Raw genomic sequence first — 23272 nt, 5'->3', positions numbered from 1 at the left:
ACAGGGATTCGTACAAAAACAGTAAGAACACTTTTCTGAGCACTACAAGTATTGAACACTGAACCTTTTGCTTTTCCTCTGCTTCAGATAATATAAAATAAATAAAACAGTCCCATCAATCACAGTGCTGTAAGTTAGCACATCAAAAATAACATTGTTCATCATCACAAAATAAAGTGCTGAAATAATATCAAGCAATCACTTCTAGTTCAATCCATTCCATCTTCTTCTGAGTCAGAGTCGGACCCCAGCAGGAGAGTGCTCCTCCTCTTCTTCTGAGCTGGTTCATCATCCTCTGTGGAGGGCTGGAGAGTAGCTGGTATGATTTATTCTTTTGGTTATAATTCGTTCAGTTATCCTCTTTCACCATGTGTATTTTGATTAATAGTTTTACTTATGTGCCACAATAAGGGAGCGTAACTTTGTAGAGTTAACTTAATTTGGAGGCTTTTCATGTAAATATAACCGGATGGATGTCTTTCACACATCCATCTGGAAAACCTCTCATAACAGTGTTTGGGAAAGGGCAGAGCCTTTGAAAGAAACTAAGAGGGTGATTGGATAAATGTTCTGTCACATCTTTACGGGCCAATCAGAGCAACAAAACACGTGACTTCGTAGCCGCTACCGAGGAATAAACTCAATAGAGAACTTTTTTTCATTTTTTGAAAAGAAAAGAACCTTGCTGAAGTTCCTTGTTCTTCTTTTAATGATGAAATCTCGTCAAGTTCTGATAAAACTGAAATTATAGCAGCATCCATGCTTATCTCTTACACCGTAATTGCACCGGCCTCTTGTCCCTGCTTGTTTACATCACGACTCTGACGTGCCGTAAGTACTGCCCCTCGTTGAAGCTGATTGGACCTGTCACTTTCTTACTGGGCCCGAACAGTTCAGATGGGAGCTTTGTAAGATTGATTCCCCATTGAAAAACACAGGAACAGCCAAATCCATCTGCTTTGCTAGGTTAATGTAAATATCAATTAATAATGTGATTGAATCAGCTAATACACTTTGCGATGGAGTGCCATCCCTAACAACTCTCGTGCCACCCCACGAATACATTTCTAGATCCAATCTTGAGTATGATGCTGTAAGAGATAATGTGTTCTGTTTGAAAATGTCCACCCTTAAACTATTGTTGACTTTATCAGATCCATTCTCTCTGTTATGTAGAATCTTTGAAGTTTGATTCAGTTTCCTGTTTATTTCATTAGTTAAGTGTTCATTCATAAAGTTGGTCGACAAGTCAACTGTACTACAAAATAACATGGAAAAACTACTAAGAAGTTCCTCTATTATTTCCTGTCACATGACCAGGTTGTAAAGATGTGTGACACCTCCAATTGTTCCAAACGCCCAGAGCTTCCATCTGCAGCCTGGGGAGACCCCCACAGCTCTGGACACAGCCATACTGATGATACTAGCTACCACAGGCTGTCCTCCCCCAATGCTGACTTTGCCTTTGCCCTCTACAAAAGTCTGAAGGTCAACACTGCTGCTGGAAAGAACATCTTCTACTCACCACTGGGAATCTCCAGCATCCTGTCCATGGTGTCTGCAGGAGCTGGAGGTGAAACCCACAGCCAGCTGTTCTCCACCTTGGGCTACAGCACCTTCAACCAAACCCAGGTCAATGAAGCGTACAAACATCTCTTTGACGTCCATGGACACAGTCAGGAGAATCTACAGCTGGATGTAGGAAATGCTGCTGCAGTGCGCTCTGGCTTCAATCCTCTGGAGACGTTCCTGAATGATGTCAAGGAGTTTTACTCTGGTGAGATCTTCAAGGTCAGCCAGGATCTCTCTGAGGCTGCAGCTGAGATCAACAGATTTATTGCAAATAAAACCCAGGACAAGATCAGAGACATGGTGAAGGACCTGGATCCTGACATGGTCATGGTGCTGATCAACTACGTCTACTTTAAAGGTAATGTGCTGATCTGAATTCAGTTTTTCTCACAGGCCAAGGTAAAGCAAGCAGGAAACCATCAACATGTAAAAGACACTATCTTGATTATCTTAACATGGAACTTAATGTTTTAAGGTCAGATGTTCACTGTCAGTTCACCAGATGTTTGTGTCCTTTGTAGGACTGTGGGAGAACCCGTTCCATAATAATGTTAGCAGCAGAGCTAACCTGGAATTTAAAGGGTTACATTTCTTGAAGGTTATATTAATTTTTATGAGTAGAGGGGGAGTTGGTTAAAAAAACATTTGAAAAATATCAACGAATAGTAATTTCATAGTCTTATGTATTTAGTGAGCTATTTCGATCCTTAAGGGCTCTTAAGGGTGTAAAATTTTAACGATCTCCAAAGGTTAAAAAGACTTATTTTAGCCTGTAGACTTCATTATGGAAGAGAATTAGGGACACCTTCGAAGGAGAAAATGATTTTGAGCAAGTCAAGATTAAAGCTGAAATTTTGAGAAAAATGTTGAAATTTTGAGAATAAAGTTAAAATACAATTCCGAGATTAAAGTTGAAATGACAAGAATAAAGTCAAAACTTGCTATTACAACAGCAGATCTGAGACACTGTGTGTTTATGTGCTAAACAGAGAGAATCTCTTTGTTGTTAAATACAGCAATAAGGTATAGTTTTCACATGTTCATCGATATAAAGCACAATGCATTTTGAAGAGACCATTTACGACTGATAAGTTCAGTTCTCTAAATTCTTCATGCATGAGACATGCATGTTCATCACGTGAGACGCACTGCTCACGGGCAGTCTAACAGCTCTGACTCATTACCATGCAGGTGAACTGAAAATCCAGCCATGTTGGGCCCAAGGTGTGCATATCATGCCCCCAATCCATCAAATGGCTTAAACTACATAGAGCCAGTATGATGAAGGAGCGCTGTGGCCATACGTCACCCTACCCATGTGGACTAAAACAGGGTGGCCAGGTGAGTTTTTTGGTCAATATACACATCAAAGTCACAAATATCTATCCACTAAGGTGAACTTGTCTGATGATGTCGGGCTGCTTACAAGGTCAGGAATGAGGACGTTAACCTGCTAAGAAAGGCAAAGGCCTGCAGTGCTAGCACTGCTAATGCTAGCTAATGCTAGTTGTAAACCAACATTGCATCGCTACAGAGTGAAGTTGGTCTACAGCAGAGCTTTTCAAAATGTTGGGAAAGTGAGCCCCCCTCGAGAGAAGAAAATGTAACCCATGAGCCCCCATCCCCATTAAAAATATGATTTAAACGAGTACATTTTCAAACATTTATGTCTCATCTTTAGGCATTTTTAACATTTTTAGATGTTTGATATTTTGGACTGCATGTGTTTTTAAACATACATTTCTCACAGACAACCAGTTCTCTGGTTTCAGTGATGAACTTCTTGCCAATACAACCTGATTATAATGCTCTACACTCTAATTTAGTGGGGACTGTGAGTTTGCATCTATGCAGTTGATGCAGGATTGCATAAAAGCAGATCAACCTCTGCCTTCAGTCATGCCTGGAGTTTGCTTTTGATCACTGTCAGCGCCAAAAATCTGCACGTGGTAAGGCTGTCTTACTGTTTATGGCACTAAACATCTCAGTTATGTTCAGTGATTGAAATTCTTTTTACTTCTTGTCAAAAAGTTCCCTTGGTTTGGTCAATAGACTTACTGCTTTTGTCTCAATATGACCCCATGGTCTACACAGCCTTATGCTGTTGTTAGATAGTATACCATTACTTATTTATCTAACACTGTGGCCATAGAGCATCACGAGGACTAATGCTGGAAAATCCTTCCTTTAACAGTCACCTCTAGTATAGTCTCTACTTTTACTATGAATCTGTCCAATTTGCCCCATGCACAGCACAAGTTAGCAAAGCAAATCTCCTGTTGCATCCCACAGAGGAGGTTTACCTCACTATGTAAAACCACTAGTCTACAGAATGTATATATTTGACTTTAGACTAGTCAGATGGAAATGGGTTGACATCACTTGTATTTTCTAACAAACCCCGAATTGTCTTTGTCGGGACATAATTACTCTTTAATCTGTTGTATTTAACCTTCAGACCAGATCACAGAAAGATCAGTAAAGGTAATATTGGTCATGATGAGTTCAGGGTACTGTGTTGCAGCATTTCCAGGCACAGGAAAGAGGGGGCTGATCCATGTTAATTTTTAACAGATCTGTCCACTCACTCACTTCAATCTCCTGAATATCAGTGAAGTTTCTGACAAACTGCACTGAAGAGGACATTAACAGTAAGGACAGACCTCAAATGAAATACTGATTTGACAACTTTAATCAAAGTGTGATGTAACTGTAATCGGGACATAATAAAACCTGTAATAATTTATTTAGAGTACTTGTTACAGAAAAATGTAAACTTGTAAGAGATAGTGTGTTCTGTTTGAAAAATGACGACTGTTAAACTACTGTTGACTTTAGCCTTTCTATTCTCTCTGTTATGTAGAATTGTTGAAGTTTGATTCAGTTTCTTCTTTGTTTTATTAGTTAAATGCTCATTCATGAAGTTGGTCAACAAGTCAATGTACTTCAAAATAATATGGAAAACCTTCTAAGAAGTTTCTCCATTATTTCCTGTCAAATGACCAGGTTGTAAAGATGCGTGGTATCTTCAGTTGTTGTACACTCACAGCACTGCTGCTGTCTGCAGCCTGGGCAGACCCCCACAGCTCTGGACACAGCCATACTGATGATACTAGCTACCACAGGCTGTCCTCCTCCAATGCTGACTTTGCCTTTGCCCTCTACAAAAGTCTGAAGGCCAACACTGCTGCTGGAAAGAACATCTTCTACTCACCACTGGGAATCTCCAGCATCCTGTCCATGGTGTCTGCAGGAGCTGGAGGTGAAACCCACAGCCAGCTGTTCTCCACCTTGGGCTACAGCGCCTTCAACCAAACCCAGGTCAATGAAGCGTACAAACATCTCTTTGAGGTCCATGGACACAGTCAGGAGAATCTACAGCTGGATGTAGGAAATGCTGCTGCAGTGCGCTCTGGCTTCAATCCTCTGGAGACGTTCCTCAATGATGTCAAGGAGTTTTACTCTGGTGAGATCTTCAACGTCAGCCAAGATCTCTCTGAGGCTGCAGCTGAGATCAACAGATTTATTGCAAATAAAACCCAGGACAAGATCAGAGACATGGTGAAGGACCTGGATCCTGACATGGTCATGGTGCTGATCAACTACGTCTACTTTAAAGGTAATGTGCTGATCTGAATTCAGATTTTCTTGCAGGTCAAGATGAAGCAAGAAATAAACCATCAACATGTAAAATACACCATCTTGATAATCTTAACATGAAACTTAATGGTTTCAGGTCAGATGTTCACTGTCAGCTCATCAGATGTTTGTGTCCTTTGTAGGACTGTGGGAGAACCCGTTCCAAAGTTATGATACACATAAGGCTGAATTTCATGTGGACAAGAACACCAAAGTTCAGGTGGACATGATGAGGAGGACTGAGGACTACAAGGCTTTCTGGGACACAGCAAACCACGCCACCGTCATCAGTCTGCCTTACAAGGGCGACGCCTCCATGATGATCGTCCTGCCTGATGAAGACAAGATGGAGGAGGTGGAGGGCTACATCAACAAGGACCACATCAGATGCTGGAGAGACTCAGTCGCTATGAGGTAAGTTCAGTCAACTTTATTTTTAAATTTTGGAATAAATGTGTCACAAAGTAACAGAACCTTGTTATGTTCAGTGTGATGCATAAAAGTCGAGTTCATCTGTATGATAAGAGCAACTCAATTAAATGAAAAAAGCCTTAGTTCAGCTGTTCATGCTTTAAGTCTGATTATGTTCTTTGTTTCTCAGATATATAGACCTTTTCTTGCCAAAGTTTTCCATCTCTACTGACGCTTCCCTGGAGAGCACTCTGAAAGAAATGGGCATCATAAATGCTTTTGAGGACAACGCTGATTTCTCTGGTATATCTGAAGACTTACCGCTCAAAATCTCAAAGGTAGGGGAGGGTTTCTTCTCAGTTGCTTTTGAACAACAAGGTGATATTCCCACTCAACAACATCAGCAGTGTTTTCTTTGGTTAGTTCAAAGACCATTAAATACTTTTTTCCTCTTACAGGCGTCCCACAAGGCTGTTCTCAGTGTCACTGAGATTGGAACAGAGGCAATGGCTGTCACCATCCTGGAGATAGTACCGTTTTCAGGAACATTTCATTTGTCACCTCCTCCGACCATCAGAATCGACAGACCCTTCTTGGTTTTCATCATAGAGAACTCCAGTGGGAGCATCCTCTTCATGGGCAAGATCAACAACCCAACAGCTGAATGAAGAATCCAAGATAATCAGTCCTACATCTCATCAGTGGAGAATAGTTTATTGTAAAATCAGGACTCATCTGTAAACACTAGGGGTGGGACTCACTTGCAAGCTTGCAAATTGGATAAGTGCAAAAACCACAGTCTATGGTACAATGGCTGATAATAAAGAGTTGCTGTAATGGTTAATAATGTGTATTGCAAGACACTGATGTTGCAAAACCTATCATAATATGTGATAAAGTGAAGAATAGAAAATGCTCCACAAAAAGTAAAGCCTAACATTTCAGTAATTATTGGCTATTATTCAGTCAGATTTAAAACATTGCAAGTGGATTGAACACTGTTCCAGTTATCAGACTGTAAATGGACTAAAACGGTGTTTATTTTGGCAGCTATTTTAGCTAACATTTTAGTCTAGTTTTAGTCCATAAAAAGTCCTCACATTTTAGTCTTTACTTTTAGTCCAATCATTTATTTTCTTGCCTAAATCTGGTACCAAATCATGGTAGTGTGTTCTCTGCAAACCTGGGGTCCCTGCTTTGTACAGCTGAGAGGCAGAAGAGCAACAGATCCATTGCATTTTGACAGATTTACACACAGTGGAGAAATAGCACAGAATTTGAATGTCCGACAAAAGCTAAATTACATTTTAGTCTAGTTTTAGTCGTTTTGACAAAAACTAAACTTAGTTTTAGTCAGTTTTAGTCATCAAAGATCTATTTTTGTTTGTTAGTTTTAGTCTAGTTCTTGTGGTGGGAAAAAAAAGGCTGTTGACAAATAGTTTCAGTCATAGTAGAATCTACATGTCAAGATTTGAAATAAATATGATTCTTCATGACTGTGTCTTGTGGTCTATATTCAGAATTGCCTCATAAATACAGAAACAAAATCAGCAATAAACTAAATGCATGCACTAAATTGAAAATAACTTAAAAGTGAAGGTTGCATAGAAAGCAGCCTACTTTTTCACTCAAAGAGAACAACTAATCTGAGTGCTTCAAATACTTATTCACATCTTTAGTTTTACTTTACTCTTCTTCATCCCCTATGTGACATAAGGCTTTAAAGAGCTTTCTTCATTGTTTTCTGTCCTTTGCAGCATGTCCACATGACAGGTTCATCTGTTCCAGCTCCTGTTCCAGAACTACAATCACTCAAATATACACATCTTGAATTTAGCTCAACTCGTAAAGGAAGCTAAATAATAGGTACACTGATACTGGAAACAGCTCACAAGTTTTCACTTTAACAATTTCAGTGCAGTCACCATGGGTGTTCACAGACAAACAATGAAATGATCAAATCTAAATAAATGACAATTTTGTCTTGACTCATAACTCTTTTTCTTACACAACATAAACAGCCTGTCATTGTCAGACATGTAAACATTTTTAAATGTCCATGTTTCTCAAGTGCACTTTTGCTTATTTTTATGTGCCTGCATGCTCTGAAATGAGAATGACTGCTAACATTGTCCAGATCTCCAGACAATGTTAGCAGTGAGGTGCCGGTGTGGAGGCTGGTCAGAGTGTCAGGTGGTCTTTCCTTCACCTCAACAGGCTTTGGAGCGGTAGATGCAGGTGCCGGTCTGCCATTGCTTTTGGCTTGGGAAATGCTGCTACTAATGTTAGCAGCAGAGCTAACCTGGAATTTAATGGGTTACATTTCTTGAAGGCTTTATTAATTTTTTTTTCAGTATTCTAAATTCTTCATGCATGAGACATGCATGTTCATCACGTGAGACGCACTGCTCACGGGCAGTCTAACAGCTCTGACTCATTACCATGCAGGTGAACTGAAAATCCAGCCATGTTGGGCCCAAGGTGTGCATATCATGCCCCCAATCCATCAAATGGCTTAAACTACATAGAGCCAGTATGATGAAGGAGCACTGTGGCCATACGTCACCCTACCCATGTGGACTAAAACAGGGTGGCCAGGTGAGTTTTTTGGTCAATATACACATCAAAGTCACAAATATCTATCCACTAAGGTGAACTTGTCTGATGATGTCGGGCTGCTTACAAGGTCAGGAATGAGGACGTTAACCTGCTAAGAAAGGCAAAGGCCTGCAGTGCTAGCACTGCTAATGCTAGCTAATGCTAGTTGTAAACCAACATTGTATCACTACAGAGTGAAGTTGGTCTACAGCAGAGCTTTTCAAAGTGTTGGGAAAGTGAGCCCCCCTCGAGAGAAGAAAATGTAACCCATGAGCCCCCATCCCCATTAAAAATATGATTTAAACGAGTACATTTTCAAACATTTATGTCTCATCTTTAGGCATTTTTAACATTTTTAGATGTTTGATATTTTGGACTGCATGTGTTTTTAAACATACATTTCTCACAGACAACCAGTTCTCTGGTTTCAGTGATGAACTTCTTGCCAATACAACCTGATTATAATGCTCTACACTCTAATTTAGTGGGGACTGTGAGTTTGCGTCTATGCAGTTGATGCAGGATTGCATAAAAGCAGATCAACCTCTGCCTTCAGTCATGCCTGGAGTTTGCTTTTGATCACTGTCAGCGCCAAAAATCTGCACGTGGTAAGGCTGTCTTACTGTTTATGGCACTAAACATCTCAGTTATGTTCAGTGATTGAAATTCTTTTTACTTCTTGTCAAAAAGTTCCCTTGGTTTGGTCAATAGACTTACTGCTTTTGTCTCAATATGACCCCATGGTCTACACAGCCTTATGCTGTTGTTAGATAGTATACCATTACTTATTTATCTAACACTGTGGCCATAGAGCATCACGAGGACTAATGCTGGAAAATCCTTCCTTTAACAGTCACCTCTAGTATAGTCTCTACTTTTACTATGAATCTGTCCAATTTGCCCCATGCACAGCACAAGTTAGCAAAGCAAATCTCCTGTTGCATCCCACAGAGGAGGTTTACCTCACTATGTAAAAACCACTAGTCTACAGAATGTATATATTTGACTTTAGACTAGTCAGATGGAAATGGGTTGACATCACTTGTATTTTCTAACAAACCCCGAATTGTCTTTGTCGGGACATAATTACTCTTTAATCTGTTGTATTTAACCTTCAGACCAGATCACAGAAAGATCAGTAAAGGTAATATTGGTCATGATGAGTTCAGGGTACTGTGTTGCAGCATTTCCAGGCACAGGAAAGAGGGGGCTGATCCATGTTAATTTTTAACAGATCTGTCCACTCACTCACTTCAATCTCCTGAATATCAGTGAAGTTTCTGACAAACTGCACTGAAGAGGACATTAACAGTAAGGACAGACCTCAAATGAAATACTGATTTGACAACTTTAATCAAAGTGTGATGTAACTGTAATCGGGACATAATAAAACCTGTAATAATTTATTTAGAGTACTTGTTACAGAAAAATGTAAACTTGTAAGAGATAGTGTGTTCTGTTTGAAAAATGACGACTGTTAAACTACTGTTGACTTTAGCCTTTCTATTCTCTCTGTTATGTAGAATTGTTGAAGTTTGATTCAGTTTCTTCTTTGTTTTATTAGTTAAATGCTCATTCATGAAGTTGGTCAACAAGTCAATGTACTTCAAAATAATATGGAAAACCTTCTAAGAAGTTTCTCCATTATTTCCTGTCAAATGACCAGGTTGTAAAGATGCATGGTATCTTCAGTTGTTGTACACTCACAGCACTGCTGCTGTCTGCAGCCTGGGCAGACCCCCACAGCTCTGGACACAGCCATACTGATGATACTAGCTACCACAGGCTGTCCTCCTCCAATGCTGACTTTGCCTTTGCCCTCTACAAAAGTCTGAAGGCCAACACTGCTGCTGGAAAGAACATCTTCTACTCACCACTGGGAATCTCCAGCATCCTGTCCATGGTGTCTGCAGGAGCTGGAGGTGAAACCCACAGCCAGCTGTTCTCCACCTTGGGCTACAGCGCCTTCAACCAAACCCAGGTCAATGAAGCGTACAAACATCTCTTTGAGGTCCATGGACACAGTCAGGAGAATCTACAGCTGGATGTAGGAAATGCTGCTGCAGTGCGCTCTGGCTTCAATCCTCTGGAGACGTTCCTCAATGATGTCAAGGAGTTTTACTCTGGTGAGATCTTCAACGTCAGCCAGGATCTCTCTGAGGCTGCAGCTGAGATCAACAGATTTATTGCAAATAAAACCCAGGACAAGATCAGAGACATGGTGAAGGACCTGGATCCTCTTATGGTCATGGTGCTGATCAACTACGTCTACTTTAAAGGTGATGTGCTGATCTGAATTCAGATTTTCTTGCAGGTCAAGATGAAGCAAGAAATAAACCATCAACATGTAAAATACACCATCTTGATAATCTTAACATGAAACTTAATGGTTTAAGGTCAGATGTTCACTGTCAGCTCATCAGATGTTTGTGTCCTTTGTAGGACTGTGGGAGAACCCGTTCCAAAGTTATGATACACATAAGGCTGAATTTCATGTGGACAAGAACACCAAAGTTCAGGTGGACATGATGACAAGGACCGAGGACTACAAGGCTTTCTGGGACACAGCAAACCACGCCACTGTCATCAGTCTGCCTTACAAGGGCGATGCCTCCATGATGATCGTCCTGCCTGATGAAGACAAGATGGAGGAGGTGGAGGGCTACATCAACAAGGACCACATCAGACGCTGGAGGGACTCAGTTGCTATGAGGTAAGTTCAATCAACTTTATTTTTAAATTTTGGAATAAATGTGTCACAAATTAACAGAACCTCGTTATGTTCAGTGTGATGAATAAAAGTCGAGTTCATCTGTATGATAAGAGCAACTCAATTAAATGAAAAAAAAGCCTAAGTTCAACTGTTCATGCTTTAAGTCTGATTATGTTCTTTGTTTCTCAGATATATAATCCTGTTCTTGCCAAAGTTTTCCATCTCTACTGATGCTTCCCTGGAGAGCACTCTGAAAAAAATGGGCATCATAAATGCTTTTGAGGACAACGCTGATTTCTCTGGTATATCTAAAGACTTACCGCTCAAAATCTCAAAGGTAGGGGAGGGTTTCTTCTCAGTTTCTAATGCTTTTGGACGTTAAAGGGATTTCCTACTCAACAATGACAGCAATGGTTCCTCAAGGTTTGTAAAGACCACTTCTTTCTTCATACAGGCGTCACACAAGGCTGTGCTCAGTGTCACTGAGATTGGAACAGAAGCAACAGCTGTCAGCACCATGGAGATGACATTGGCAATGCTCCCTCCAACCATCAGAATTAACAGACCATTCTTGGTTTTCATCATAGAGAACTCCAGCGGGAGCATCCTCTTCATGGGCAAGATCAACAACCCAACAGCTGAGTGAAGAATCCAAGATAATCAGTCCTACATCTCATCACTGGAGAATAGGTTATTGTGAAATCAGGACTCATCTGTAAACACTAGGGGTGGGACTCACTTGTTAGCTTCCAACCTGAATAAATGCAGATACTGTACGCTATGATACAATGCCTGATAGAATGGCTGATAATGCAAATATTCTGCAATGGTTTATAATGAATATTGCAAGACACTGATGTTGCAAAACCCATGGTAATATCTGGTTTTGGAAGAATATAGAAAATGTTATATAGACGGATTAGACTAGATATTACATCCCTGGGATTGAGGACTCATAAAAAGATAAGTCTCCTCTATGAACCAGAAAAAGGATGGAAAGACAACAATGAGTCATTTCACTACAGATTCACTCAGCAGAATTTACATGTCAAGATTTAAAATAAATATGATTCTTCCTGACTGTGTTTTGTGGTCTCTATTCAGTATTGCTTCATCCATACAGACAAGACAATATCACACATACACCAAAAACATACAAAAGCCAAAATCCCTCTAGCTTTAAAATTAAAACACAACACCAATCTTCCATTATTATTTCCTAAAATTCTGTGAAAATCTGCATTAATAAGTACCCATTCAACTCTCACAGTGAGACTGAGTTCACATTTAGTTGAGAGCAACCTGAGGTAAAACATCAAAAATAAAATGCACAATGCTCTGGGTCGTTGTATTCTGCTGTATTTAGCCTTATCCACAAAGTAAATGTTATAAATAAAACTCATTTCTTTTGATAAACAGAAGAGATCTTTGATGTTCAAACCACCACTGCAGTTGTTCTTCAAAAAAACAACTGCTACAGCACAGATCTACTGTTGAAGGAACAGTGTGGTTTAGCATCATTTTGATCTAGAAAATAGGGATAAAGTTGTCCAGAGGCTTCGTCAGATTACAGCCACATATAACTGAACCATTGAGGGATGAGTTTAAGGTCAATATTGTGGATTTTAACCTGCTGAAAGGCCTGAAGGCCTACGATAATAGGGATTTTATGGATATTTTTGAAGTTAGGTTGTTTGAGTTACTGGTGACAGTAGTGCCATTAGTCCACAGAGTTTTCAGTGTGTTTCGCCTTTAAAATAAATCACTGTGAGAAGCTAGGCTGTAAAGCACTGTTTATGGGTATATTTTCTCTATGTGATTTAGCAAGTTTAAGGTAAAAATAGGTCAATATCTGATCAACTATTTGGGTCTTCAGGCTTTAGCACCTCAACAGCTGACAATATTGCACTAAACAAAACAAGTTAATTCAGCTCAGTTTGCTCCTAAACAGCTGACAACATCGATCAAAATGATTTCTTAATAAAGGGGAAACACAAACTGAAATCTCTGCATGCTAAATGCACTACTACTGCTAAGTACCTCATATAACCCACACTGTAAAATCCAGTAGCATCCCAACTCAGATAAATAAGTTGAAGTAACTAATTTTCAAAAATGTGTACTTCTTACTAAGTTTCACTGAGTATCACTAAACTACAGGCTAGAAAAATCATCCATCCTTCTCTTTTGAGTGATGCCAACTAAAAAGAATCAAGTAAAGCCAAAGCTGGGTTTGAAACCTGCTGCCTAACACCCAAAGGCCAGTAGGTGGCAATAACTACATTGAGTTGGGACTGTGGGATAAAGAAGAAGAACTGCATTTGTTTGAAAACTGGAAAGAACATGGCAGAGGGATGAGCGAAAAGATGAGTCCACCGCATTAAACAAGTGTATCAATGTGATGGGAGCATGCCAGCTAAACCATGAATGAGCAAGGATTTATTTAAGATGGTGAGTGTCCAGTTGAATGACTAGAAAAAGTTTTGGCTGAGATGTCACAGTCTTGATGCAGCATACAGGATCACTCAGAGGTGCACACCTAGGTTAAGGTAATATATCACAGTTACAATTTGTGAGTGTTCTTTTACTCATTAAATCATTTCATCAAAAGAGAAGAAAATATTTTGTGTCACCTGTAAGTGAGCAGTTAAATTTGAGCTTTCAGTGAAACATAAATGTACAGCAGTGTCTCAGTACTTCTTCCTGACTTTGGAATAAATAACATGCAGTGTAGGTTCACACATGAGGTGCAATACTTTCACAGAAGATTATGAGACTGTAGACTTTTAGCACATGGCCCCATGTCTTTGTGTATCCAGTGGCATTCATTTTTTTATGACAGACACTAATCAAGAATGTTCATGCGATCCTTACCTAAAACATTGTCAGCTAACCAAAACAAATGTTTGTTTTATTCAGGAGAGGTGTGTGCAGAGGGCTCTCAGCTGATCAGCGTTTCATCAACCCAGCCAAAGAAGTGAAGGTGAGAAGCCAGCAGTCAGTCAGTATGCTCAGCAGTAGAACAGTTTTGACAGAGGTCACTGTCACGCAGTTTATGATAACAATTTTGTGCTACATCAGTGGTTACAGAACAATAAATGGGAAAAACAGGACAGTCAAATGAAGCTACTGAAGTTATGCATGGTATGCAAGATTCAAAATGTGTAACCTTTAATCATAAAAGGGCAAAGTCTACAAAAATGGATGCAGTGCTTGATTGGTTACCTTTTTAACTGGCAACTTTCAGATAAATGTGTTTGTGGTTGTCATAATTGATACAGCTGTTGAAAACCTTTATCATGACATTTACACAAAAGAACAGTTTTTCAGGACAGATTTGATTTTTTTTTTTCCACATTATTATGAAAAGCAACAGTAATCCTAGACCCATTCAGGTGGAGTCACTGGTTAAAATGGCCACTCATTGTTTTTTTTTGTTTGACATAAAGTGCAGATTACTCCAGACCTGTATGGAAGTTTGTTACAGTGAAACGAGCTGTTAAAATAAAGCTCTAGGCTTATTGTTTTATATGACTGCTGCAAAAGAAATCAAGAAGACAGAGTAGGGGCTCAGCTATGGTGCAGAGCAAGGTAGAAACAGGCCCCTAAGTTGAATGCCGCAGGTTCAAAGGTCGCAAAAAGATTAAGAAAACAATGTTGGGTCATAGTAACCTCTTCTGAGAGTCTAATGTTGGATAATGGAAGTTACATACATACATATACACATTTGCTCTGCAAAAAATTATTCAATAAATTACAGACATTGTCAGTCATAACAGGATTAAAAAGACAGACTTCTGCTGCAATTTTCCCAAGTTATCCACAGATAATGCTAATCCTGTGAATGGGGCTGAATGTTATTTTTGACTCAGTAACTAATTCTGTGCAAACTGTAGTGAAAGTGAAAAGCAACTTTTCACAGAAAATACTTGGGGAAAAAGTAGAATTACTTATTTTAACAACTGCCTTAAAAGCAGAAATAATTTGTTGCTTTCTGCCCTTTGCTTTAGTTGAAACAGCCCCATTATCCTTTTGTCATGGCTTGTTGTGTGGTTTTGTACAGGATTCGGAGAGTAATGAGACCAGGGGCCTCATTTATAAACGCTGCATACGCACAAAGGAAGGCGTACGTCACTTGTAACGTTTGGAATTTATAAAACAAACTTGACGGGAAAATGTGCGCACCTCAACGGCAGCTGTGACCCTGCCGTACGCACAAAATCTGGATAAATGGGAAACTGACCTCAACAGTAGAAGGATGAAATTAAAGACTAATGTGAAATTGATACATTTGAGTGAAATAATCAAACATTACACATTTCACAACACATAACATATATGAAGGATATATTTGAAAAAACAAAAAGTAGACGAAAAATTTACATTGATGCCCGAGGGAGTGTGTGAAGGCATATTGAATCGATCATGTTCTGTCATTGTGAAACAAACCATACATGTCATTATGACATCCATTCACATAAACAACAAGGCGGACAGTAACCGTGCTCCCAAAATGTGCCATACAAATAAAGTTTTACATTTATAATAATTGTAATTAAAATGACATGATCAATGACATGATCTCTTCTGGCGCATTTGGTGCATCCATGTCCCCCTCTGCCTCCGTCACCACACTGCTCAGGAGGGATTCCCCAATGATCCCCCCCAGCTTGTCGTCTGTGGGGATGAGCTCCGATGTGCCCTTTCCCCCACCTGTCACACTGACACTCTTTCTATGGAGAGAGAGGTGCCTTTTCGCCTTCACTTTTATGTCGTTGACCATTTTTCTTTTACTTCAGCCACAGTCCGACCCTCTGAGGCAACGTTATTTACAGCATCAGCCACATGCTTCCACTCTTTTGCCTTTCTGGCATTAGTGATGCCAAAACTGTGCCCACCAAATAAGACTCTGCATGTGTCCACCTCTCCTATTAATATCGCGACCTCGCATTGAGTGAAATTTTTTTTTTTCTCTCGTTTTCCGTCTTGGTCCATCGTGAAACTGATATCATTGAATATTTATCAGGGGCGTTCACCTGAGCTTTTATAGGCACCATATGGGCGGGGCAAAGCGTTCCGTCACGTGTGACTACTTTAGAGTTGATTGTGATTTATAAATGGAAACAGGCGTAGGACGTGCGTGCGCATTCTGTTATAAATCTGAAAGTTTTTGTGCGCACTCATTTCCTGTGTTTCCGGCGTACGCCAGCTGTAGTGATCTTTCCTACGCACAGTTTTATAAATGAGGCCCCTGGGCACAAGTATCTGTTGGGGTGCTGACTGTAATTCATGAAGATGCTACACAGCCTTCCAAGACTCTCCAGTTTTATCAAGCAATGACAACCGTCATTATTGGGGGAGGTATTTTAATGGAAGATCTCGGAAACCTACCTCAGGAACTTTGCCTCCTGTCTGGACTGTCATATGCACTGCACTTGGACTATCCTACACCATGAAAAACACATCTGGATTCATTCAAGAGTGATGCTTGGCTTGGGCCAGAACAAACTCGCCCCAAAACAGCTGTCACTCACAAATCTTCTGCTGAGTTAAAATGCATTTCACTATGTAGGAGTGGTGATATTTGGCTAATGTTTTAACTGGTTGGTTAACTACATTTCAGCTAAATGGCAGTTACACTGAATCTGGGCTGTAACTGTTACAAACCCTCTTGTGACTTTCCTCCAGTTTGTTTTGAAAAAGAGCCACAGTTGATCCCAAATCAAACCTATATTTGCCTTGTACTGTAATACTCCTGATACAGTAATCGGGATTGAATCGTTTATCACAGTTCACAAAACGGGAAATAAAACAATGTATTAAATTGATCTTCTGTGTTTCTACTTTTTTATGTGCACTGTCATTAAGTAAAAGGTAATGTCTGTGTGATCCATAATGGATGTTAGCAGCACTTGAGTTGTATTAGTGACATTTACTTGATATTTCTAAGGCAATCGGTTTGCATGATTTTAACAAGTAAATCTGATTGCTGTTCTTAGTACAAACAATGGAGAAATCCCAGGTTGCTGTAAATATTGTTTGAGTAATCTGAAATTAAATAAATGATCTATTTGGAATACAGAGTTTGTACCACTTAAAATTATTTAGTTGTTTGAAACTGCAGTTCCTAGTAGTCTGTACTAAACCTTGAGCACTAATAACTTCCTTACCTAAGTACTCTACACAAATAATTTTTAGTTATTTGAACTCAAGTGCAATTGTTCTTTACTTAAAAAGCATTAAGCAAAAATCTCTATTTTACTCTACTAAGGTCAGGAAGTTAAAGTTACTTGTTTTTTTCAAGGCAATCAGTTTGCATGATTTTTAAGTAAGGTTAACTAATTGGATTTTACAGTGCACTTCAGAAAAAAAAAAAAAAGAAAAATCCCTTTAAGGTTAAGACTGTGGGTGTTGACCTGCTAAGACGATTGAAGCCCTGCGGTGCTAGCACTGCTAACATTAGCCACATTCTGTCTGGTGTGACCTTACTATTCTGTTGCAGGGTGGAGTTGGTCAACAGAATGTATAAATTTGAATTTAGACTTGGCAATAGAAATGGTTTGAAATTAGTTTCTTATATTTTTAAACAAGCCCTGAATTGTCTTTGTTGGGATGTCACAATTACTGTTAATCTGGTGTATATAACCATTACTCCAGATAACAGGACGTTCAATAAAGATAACATTAATCATGAAGAGTTCAAGGTACTGCGATGCAGCATTTCCAGGCACAGGAAAGAGGAGGCTGATCCTGGTTACTTTTTAACAGATGTGTCTGCTGACTCACTTTGATCTCCTGAATATCAGTGAAAGTTTCCTCCAAATTGCACTGAAGAAGACATTAACGGTAAGGACAGTCCTTCAAAGATAAGTAATTTTACAAACTAATTGAAGAAATGAGATGTTTTGTGATGAGCAGACTTTTTTCAAGCGCACCTGTAGGAATTTAGTGATAGTATTTGTTACAGTCGAGTGTAAAGCTTTGAGGAACTGTGTTCTGTTTTAACAGTGTTTACCCTTAAACTAATGTTGACTTCATCCAGTCTAGTTTCTCTCTAGTGGAGAATGTTTGAAATCAGTTTTATTACTTGTTCCTTGAATCTGTTGAATATTCAAGATCACTGCTACTCACTGCTGGGAATCTCAGTCATCGTTTCCTGTCCGTAACAATGTACAGGTGTTGATGCTAGACCTTTTCTAACCAAATGGCATCACTGTTTCTGGTCATGCAGTCTCAGTCATCCACACTGTTTTATTCATATCTCACATCTCACCTCTCAGTTTGTGCCTTTGTAAAAGAGAAAACTTCAACATCCCACTGTAAAGATTTGTGGGTCTGAGTACACTAGCATCTGCTGAAAGTGTGTGGTTGCCAACCTAGGACTGGACAGTGGCCTTTTTAGTGGGCTTAGTGAAGAGTCAGTTACTGTAAGTCTGGTTTGATAGTCATGATGAGTTCAGGGGACTCTGTTGCAGCATCCCCAGGCCCAGGAAAGAGGAGGCTGATCCATGTTTATTTTTAACAGATCTGTCCACTGACTCACTTCGATCTCCTGAATATCAGTGAAGTTTCTCCCAAACTGCACTGAGGAGGACATTAACGGTAAGGACAGATCTCTAATGATTTACTGATTTGACAGCTTCATTTAAAGTAAAATTTTACTGTAATGGGTAGACTTTTAAATCAAACCTGTGAGAATTTGAGAGTGTTTGTTACAGGAAAGTGTCAACACTCTCCTGAATTTGCATGTAGCGTTAGCTAGGTCTAACGTCAGATCTGTTTAGTACAGGAACACTTAGTGAAGTTTTCATGCATGCGTGCAGAGGCCCGTTGTAATAGGCTGAAGCAGGCAAGGTCATTTTATAGGGCAGTCTTTGGAAACACATGTTGCAGGCAGTGGAATCAGACAGTAAGTGGGAAAACAACATTTACACACTCAGCGTTTAATGTTAGGATGAACACCATTATTAGATAGCCTATATATTATGAATAACCATGATCGTGATTAATCATGATTAATCACAGCATAGTGATGTGATTAACTTGATTTTTTAATCAATTGAGAGCACTAATATAAATATAGAGTATATATTACTGTTCAAATTAAAGGGAAACCACAGTAAAGTCACTTAGAACTTTATATAAATAGTAGGAAAGATGACAATGTCATTTTTCTCTCACTGAAGACTAAGGTGGTAGAGAGTGAGCAAAAAATGGAGAATCATTCTAGTAAAAGTGTTTGCTTTAGTGGGATTCAGTAAAATCTGTGATGGAGAGGGTCTGTATTTTGTGTACAATGTGTTTTAGACATATTATAGCAGCTGAGGTTAAAACTCCAAAATTAACAAAGAATTCCACACTCAGGCCAAAATGTTAAGCTGTGTGCTGTAATAAAACCTGAGGATTAAACATGTCTTATCAATGACAGCTTCACATCATTTAGTTCAGATATGTTTAATCAGTGAGGCTCTATCTTAGTTTAAATCTTTATTTTCTCTCCATCCTCTGTAAATTAAAATTCAGGTGTTAGGGGCCAGCTCGGCTCAAACGGGCCTGTTTCCACAAGAACCTTCAGAGATGAGGCAAAAGAAAATTCCAAAGTCCAGATATGTCACTTATGGTTTCCCATGTAGACAGTTTTCCTGACCTGAAGACTCCTTTTATTTCAGTCGGTTAGTGCTGTGATTAAAAGACCAAAATCAAACACAGCGGTCTCATGTCAGATCTGTTTACTTTTACATGCATCCACATTTTCAGTTATCAGCTACTTTTCTTTTGATTTACTGAAGTTTTGAGAGTCGTTCATTTATACTGAATATATGATAACAAAGTCTGTAAATAAACTGATTGTTGCACTCAAGTTGGACTAATGATTGATATCTGATATAAATATTCCATTTTAACACTGACAATACCAGTGCATACCAGTTTTAATTAATGCACTTATTGTATCAGCCTTTGCATAGACTCGGTGCCTGCTTCTGGTGTAATAGTATGGTGTAAAAATAGTATTTTGTTGTAAAGTGGTATAATTTATTTTTTTGGTTATAATTCTATCAGTTATTCTCTTTCACCATGTATACTCTTATTAACAGTTTTACTTATGTGCCACCATTAGGGAGCCAAACTTGAAAGAGTTCATGTACCTTAATTTGGAGGCTTTCCATGTAAATATAGCCTGAAACGCAAGATGGATGTCTTTCACACATCCATCTGGAAAACCTCTCATAGACAGTGTTTGGGAAAGAGCAGAGCCTTTCAAAAAAAAAAGTCAGAGGGTGATCGGATAAACGCTCTGTCTGTTACATCTTTATGGGCCAATCAGAGCAACAAAACATGTGACGTCGTAGCCACTACCAAGGAGTAAACTCCATAGAGAAATGCATAAGGCGAACCATTGCAACTGTAGACATGTCAGTACACAACTTTTGTCATTTTTTGAAAAGAAAAGAACTCAATGCTGTTCCTTGTTCTTCTTTTAACAAAGCAATGTCATCCAGTTCTGATAAACTGGTACTTTAGCAGTATCTATGCTAATCTCTTCCACCATAATGGCATCGGCCTCTTGTTGCTGCTTGTTTACGTCACGACTCCGCCGCGCCCGAAAGTACTGCCCCTCATTGCTGATTGGTCCTGTCACTTTCTAACCGGGCCCAAGCGGTTCAGACAGGAGCATTATAAGATGGATTCACCAGTGAGAAACAAGGAAACGGGTGTATCCATCTGCTTTGCAAGTTTAGCAACTTGGTGCAAGAACAGCAGGGGCAGAAACACAAAATTCACACTTACACTCACACACACTCTCTCTCTCTTTCTCACACATGCACACACACCTTCATACAGACACACACACACACCCCTTCACACAGACACACACCTTCATATAGAAACACATACCTTCATATAGACAAACACGCCTTCATACAGACACACACACCTTCATACAGACAAACACACCTTCATATAGACACACACACTTCACACAGACACACACACCTTCATATAGATACACACACCTTCATATAGACACACACACCTTAATATAGACACACACACCTTCATATAGACACACACACCTTCATACAGACTCACACACCTTCATATAGACACACACACCTTCATATAGACACACACACCTTCATACAGAGGCACACACCTTCATACAGACACACCTTCATATAGACACACACACCTTCACCCAGACACACACACCCCCACACACGCACCCACACACACCCACACACACCAGACACACACACAGAAGGGCTAGAAAGGAAGTAGACAGAGTGAGGGTACACAGGACCTATAATTTCCTCCCTTTTTTTAGCCCTGGGCCCACTGGACCCAGACATCCTTTATGTTATACAAATGTGTAGGGGGGTATAAAGTGTGTGGTTATTGAAAATGTGTTCTGAAACATGTTCTTCACAGAAAATGAGCCAAGGCCAATGAGTCTGAGTTTGAAAAAATAATTACTCATATCATTTTTCTTTTAATAAAAAATGAAAACGGGTCCCACCGACCCGAACACCATACAAGGGTTAAATACGTTTTTCCTCTTACAGGCGTCCCACAAGGCTGTGCTCAGTGTCACTGAGATTGGAACAGAGGCAATGGCTGTCAAGACCATGCAGGTGATGTATCTTGCCATGGCTTCAACAATCAGAATCGACAGACCCTTTTTAGTTTTCATCATAGAGAACTCCAGTGGGAGCATCCTCTTCATGGGCAAGATCAACAACCCAACAGCTGAGTGAAGAATCCAAGATAATCAGTCCTACATCTCATCAGTGGAGAATAGATTATTGTAAAATCAGGACTCATCTGTAAACACTAGGGGTGGGACTCACTTGCAAGCTTGCAAACTGGATAAATGCAAAAACTACAGTCTATGGTACAATGGCTGATAATAAAGAGTTGCTGTAATGGTTAATAATGTGTATTGCAAGACACTGATGTTGAAAACCCCATCATAATTTTTTGATAAAGTGAAGAATAGAAAATGCTCCACAAAAAGTAAAGCCTAACATTTCAGTAATTATTGGCTATTATTCAGTCAGATTGAAAACATTGCAAGTGGATTGAACATTGTCCCAGTTATCAGACTGTAAATGGACTAAACTGTTAATTTTGTCAGCTATTTTAGCTAACATTTTAGTCTAGTTTTAGTCCATAAAAAGTCCTCACATTTTAGTCTTTACTTTTAGTCGAAGCATTTATTTTCTTGCCTAAATCTGGTACCAAATCATGGTAGTGTGTTCTCTGCAAACCTGGGGTCCCTGCTTTCTACAGCTGAGAGGCAGAATAGATGCAGCTGTATTGCATTTTGACAGATTTACTCACAGTGGAGAAATATCTCATAATTTGACTGTCCAACAAAAACTAAATTACATTTTAGTCTAGTTTTAGTCATTTTGACAAAAACTAAACTCGTGGACAAGTCGTGACTTGCACATTCACCACGCTATGAAATAATAATGGAACATTAGGAGACGGAGATGTTTTAAAGTTAAATGCAAAGCCGGAACTACACTCCAGACATGGCTGCTGCATTGTGTCACTCCGTCCAGTGGTTTACTCAACATATAGAGTATTTGCGTCACGTGTCGTAATGTTACATGATTATACGTTATTATTTCATAGCGTGGTGAATGTGCAGGTCACAGCTTGTCCACAAGAGCGTTTTGGAGTTATTGGATTGTGTATTTGATGAGTTTGATGAGGGAACGCCAAAAATACCGTCTGCTAACATAGAGTTAGCTGTGCAGCTGGTTTAACTGTCCCCCCAGATCTAGTAACAGCTTGCACCGACAACTAAAGGAAACAGACCTATTACTAAGACTATAGGAATTATGGCAATGGGCGTATTTGCCAAAATGTTGAAGTATCCCTTTAAGATTCTGGGCGTTAACGTACTAAGAGGATTGAAGGCCTGCGGTGCTAGCACTGCTAATGTTAGCCACATTCTGTTTGGTGTGACCTTGATTTTCTGTTGCAGGGTGGAGTTGGTCTACAGAATGTATAAATTTGACTTTAGACCTGGCAATAGAAATGGTTTGAAATCAGTTTCTTATATTTTTATATGAGAATAAACTTAAGGAAAGACGATGCGAATTAGATAGAATGAGAACAGTAGAGATAGAAAGATTAATGAGGTTTACACAACAAGAAAATTACGAAAGTGGACCAAAATCTTTAAAAATCTTGGCCTATAAACTCAAAAGACAAATGAAGAAAGGTTGTATTATGAAACTAATGGTAGGTCAATCACAAACAATTATGGATAAAGAAGAAATTGCAGAAGAGTTTGCCAGATACTATGAAACTTTATATAGTCAT

General features: G+C 39.3%; 2 protein-coding genes and 1 long non-coding RNA gene across 3 annotated transcripts; all 3 read left to right on the top strand.

Moving 5' to 3' along the window:
* Positions 1–4153: 4153 nt before the first annotated feature.
* LOC121521547 (alpha-1-antitrypsin homolog) lies at positions 4154–6782 on the top strand. Its single transcript, XM_041805628.1, has 5 exons — positions 4154–4223; positions 4579–5191; positions 5355–5625; positions 5813–5960; positions 6081–6782. Exons 2-5 carry the CDS (start codon positions 4588–4590, stop codon positions 6288–6290), a joined length of 1233 nt encoding a protein of 410 aa, XP_041661562.1. The 5' UTR covers positions 4154–4223; positions 4579–4587; the 3' UTR covers positions 6291–6782.
* A 2689-nt stretch (positions 6783–9471) lies between these two features.
* On the top strand, positions 9472–12013 carry LOC121521122 (alpha-1-antitrypsin homolog). Its single transcript, XM_041804874.1, has 5 exons — positions 9472–9531; positions 9887–10499; positions 10663–10933; positions 11123–11270; positions 11388–12013. The coding sequence occupies exons 2-5, from the start codon at positions 9896–9898 to the stop codon at positions 11577–11579; spliced, it is 1215 nt and encodes a 404-aa protein (XP_041660808.1). The 5' UTR covers positions 9472–9531; positions 9887–9895; the 3' UTR covers positions 11580–12013.
* A 5696-nt stretch (positions 12014–17709) lies between these two features.
* Positions 17710–21778, top strand: LOC121521124. Its single transcript, XR_005992827.1, has 3 exons — positions 17710–17779; positions 18459–18535; positions 21499–21778. It is a non-coding gene; the product is annotated as an uncharacterized LOC121521124 (long non-coding RNA).
* Positions 21779–23272: the final 1494 nt, after the last annotated feature.

The sequence above is a fragment of the Cheilinus undulatus genome, linkage group 14 (genome assembly GCF_018320785.1).
Source record: "Cheilinus undulatus linkage group 14, ASM1832078v1, whole genome shotgun sequence".
Taxonomy (NCBI): Eukaryota; Metazoa; Chordata; class Actinopteri; order Labriformes; family Labridae; genus Cheilinus; species Cheilinus undulatus.
Note: the sequence above shows the minus strand (reverse complement) of the source record. Positions and strands in the feature narration are given on the sequence as shown.

What these genes read in the sequence shown, in the direction of transcription:
- LOC121521122 (XM_041804874.1), top strand. Translation starts at nt 9,896, where the DNA reads ATGCATGGTATCTTCAGTTGTTGTACACTCACAGCACTGCTGCTGTCT. An exon ending in CAACTACGTCTACTTTAAAG is followed by an intron (nt 10,500 to 10,662) that starts GTGATGTGCTGA and finishes TGTCCTTTGTAG; the next exon opens with GACTGTGGGAGAACCCGTTC. An exon ending in AGGGACTCAGTTGCTATGAG is followed by an intron (nt 10,934 to 11,122) that starts GTAAGTTCAATC and finishes TTTGTTTCTCAG; the next exon opens with ATATATAATCCTGTTCTTGC.
- LOC121521547 (XM_041805628.1), top strand. Translation starts at nt 4,588, where the DNA reads ATGCGTGGTATCTTCAGTTGTTGTACACTCACAGCACTGCTGCTGTCT. An exon ending in CAACTACGTCTACTTTAAAG is followed by an intron (nt 5,192 to 5,354) that starts GTAATGTGCTGA and finishes TGTCCTTTGTAG; the next exon opens with GACTGTGGGAGAACCCGTTC. An exon ending in AGAGACTCAGTCGCTATGAG is followed by an intron (nt 5,626 to 5,812) that starts GTAAGTTCAGTC and finishes TTTGTTTCTCAG; the next exon opens with ATATATAGACCTTTTCTTGC.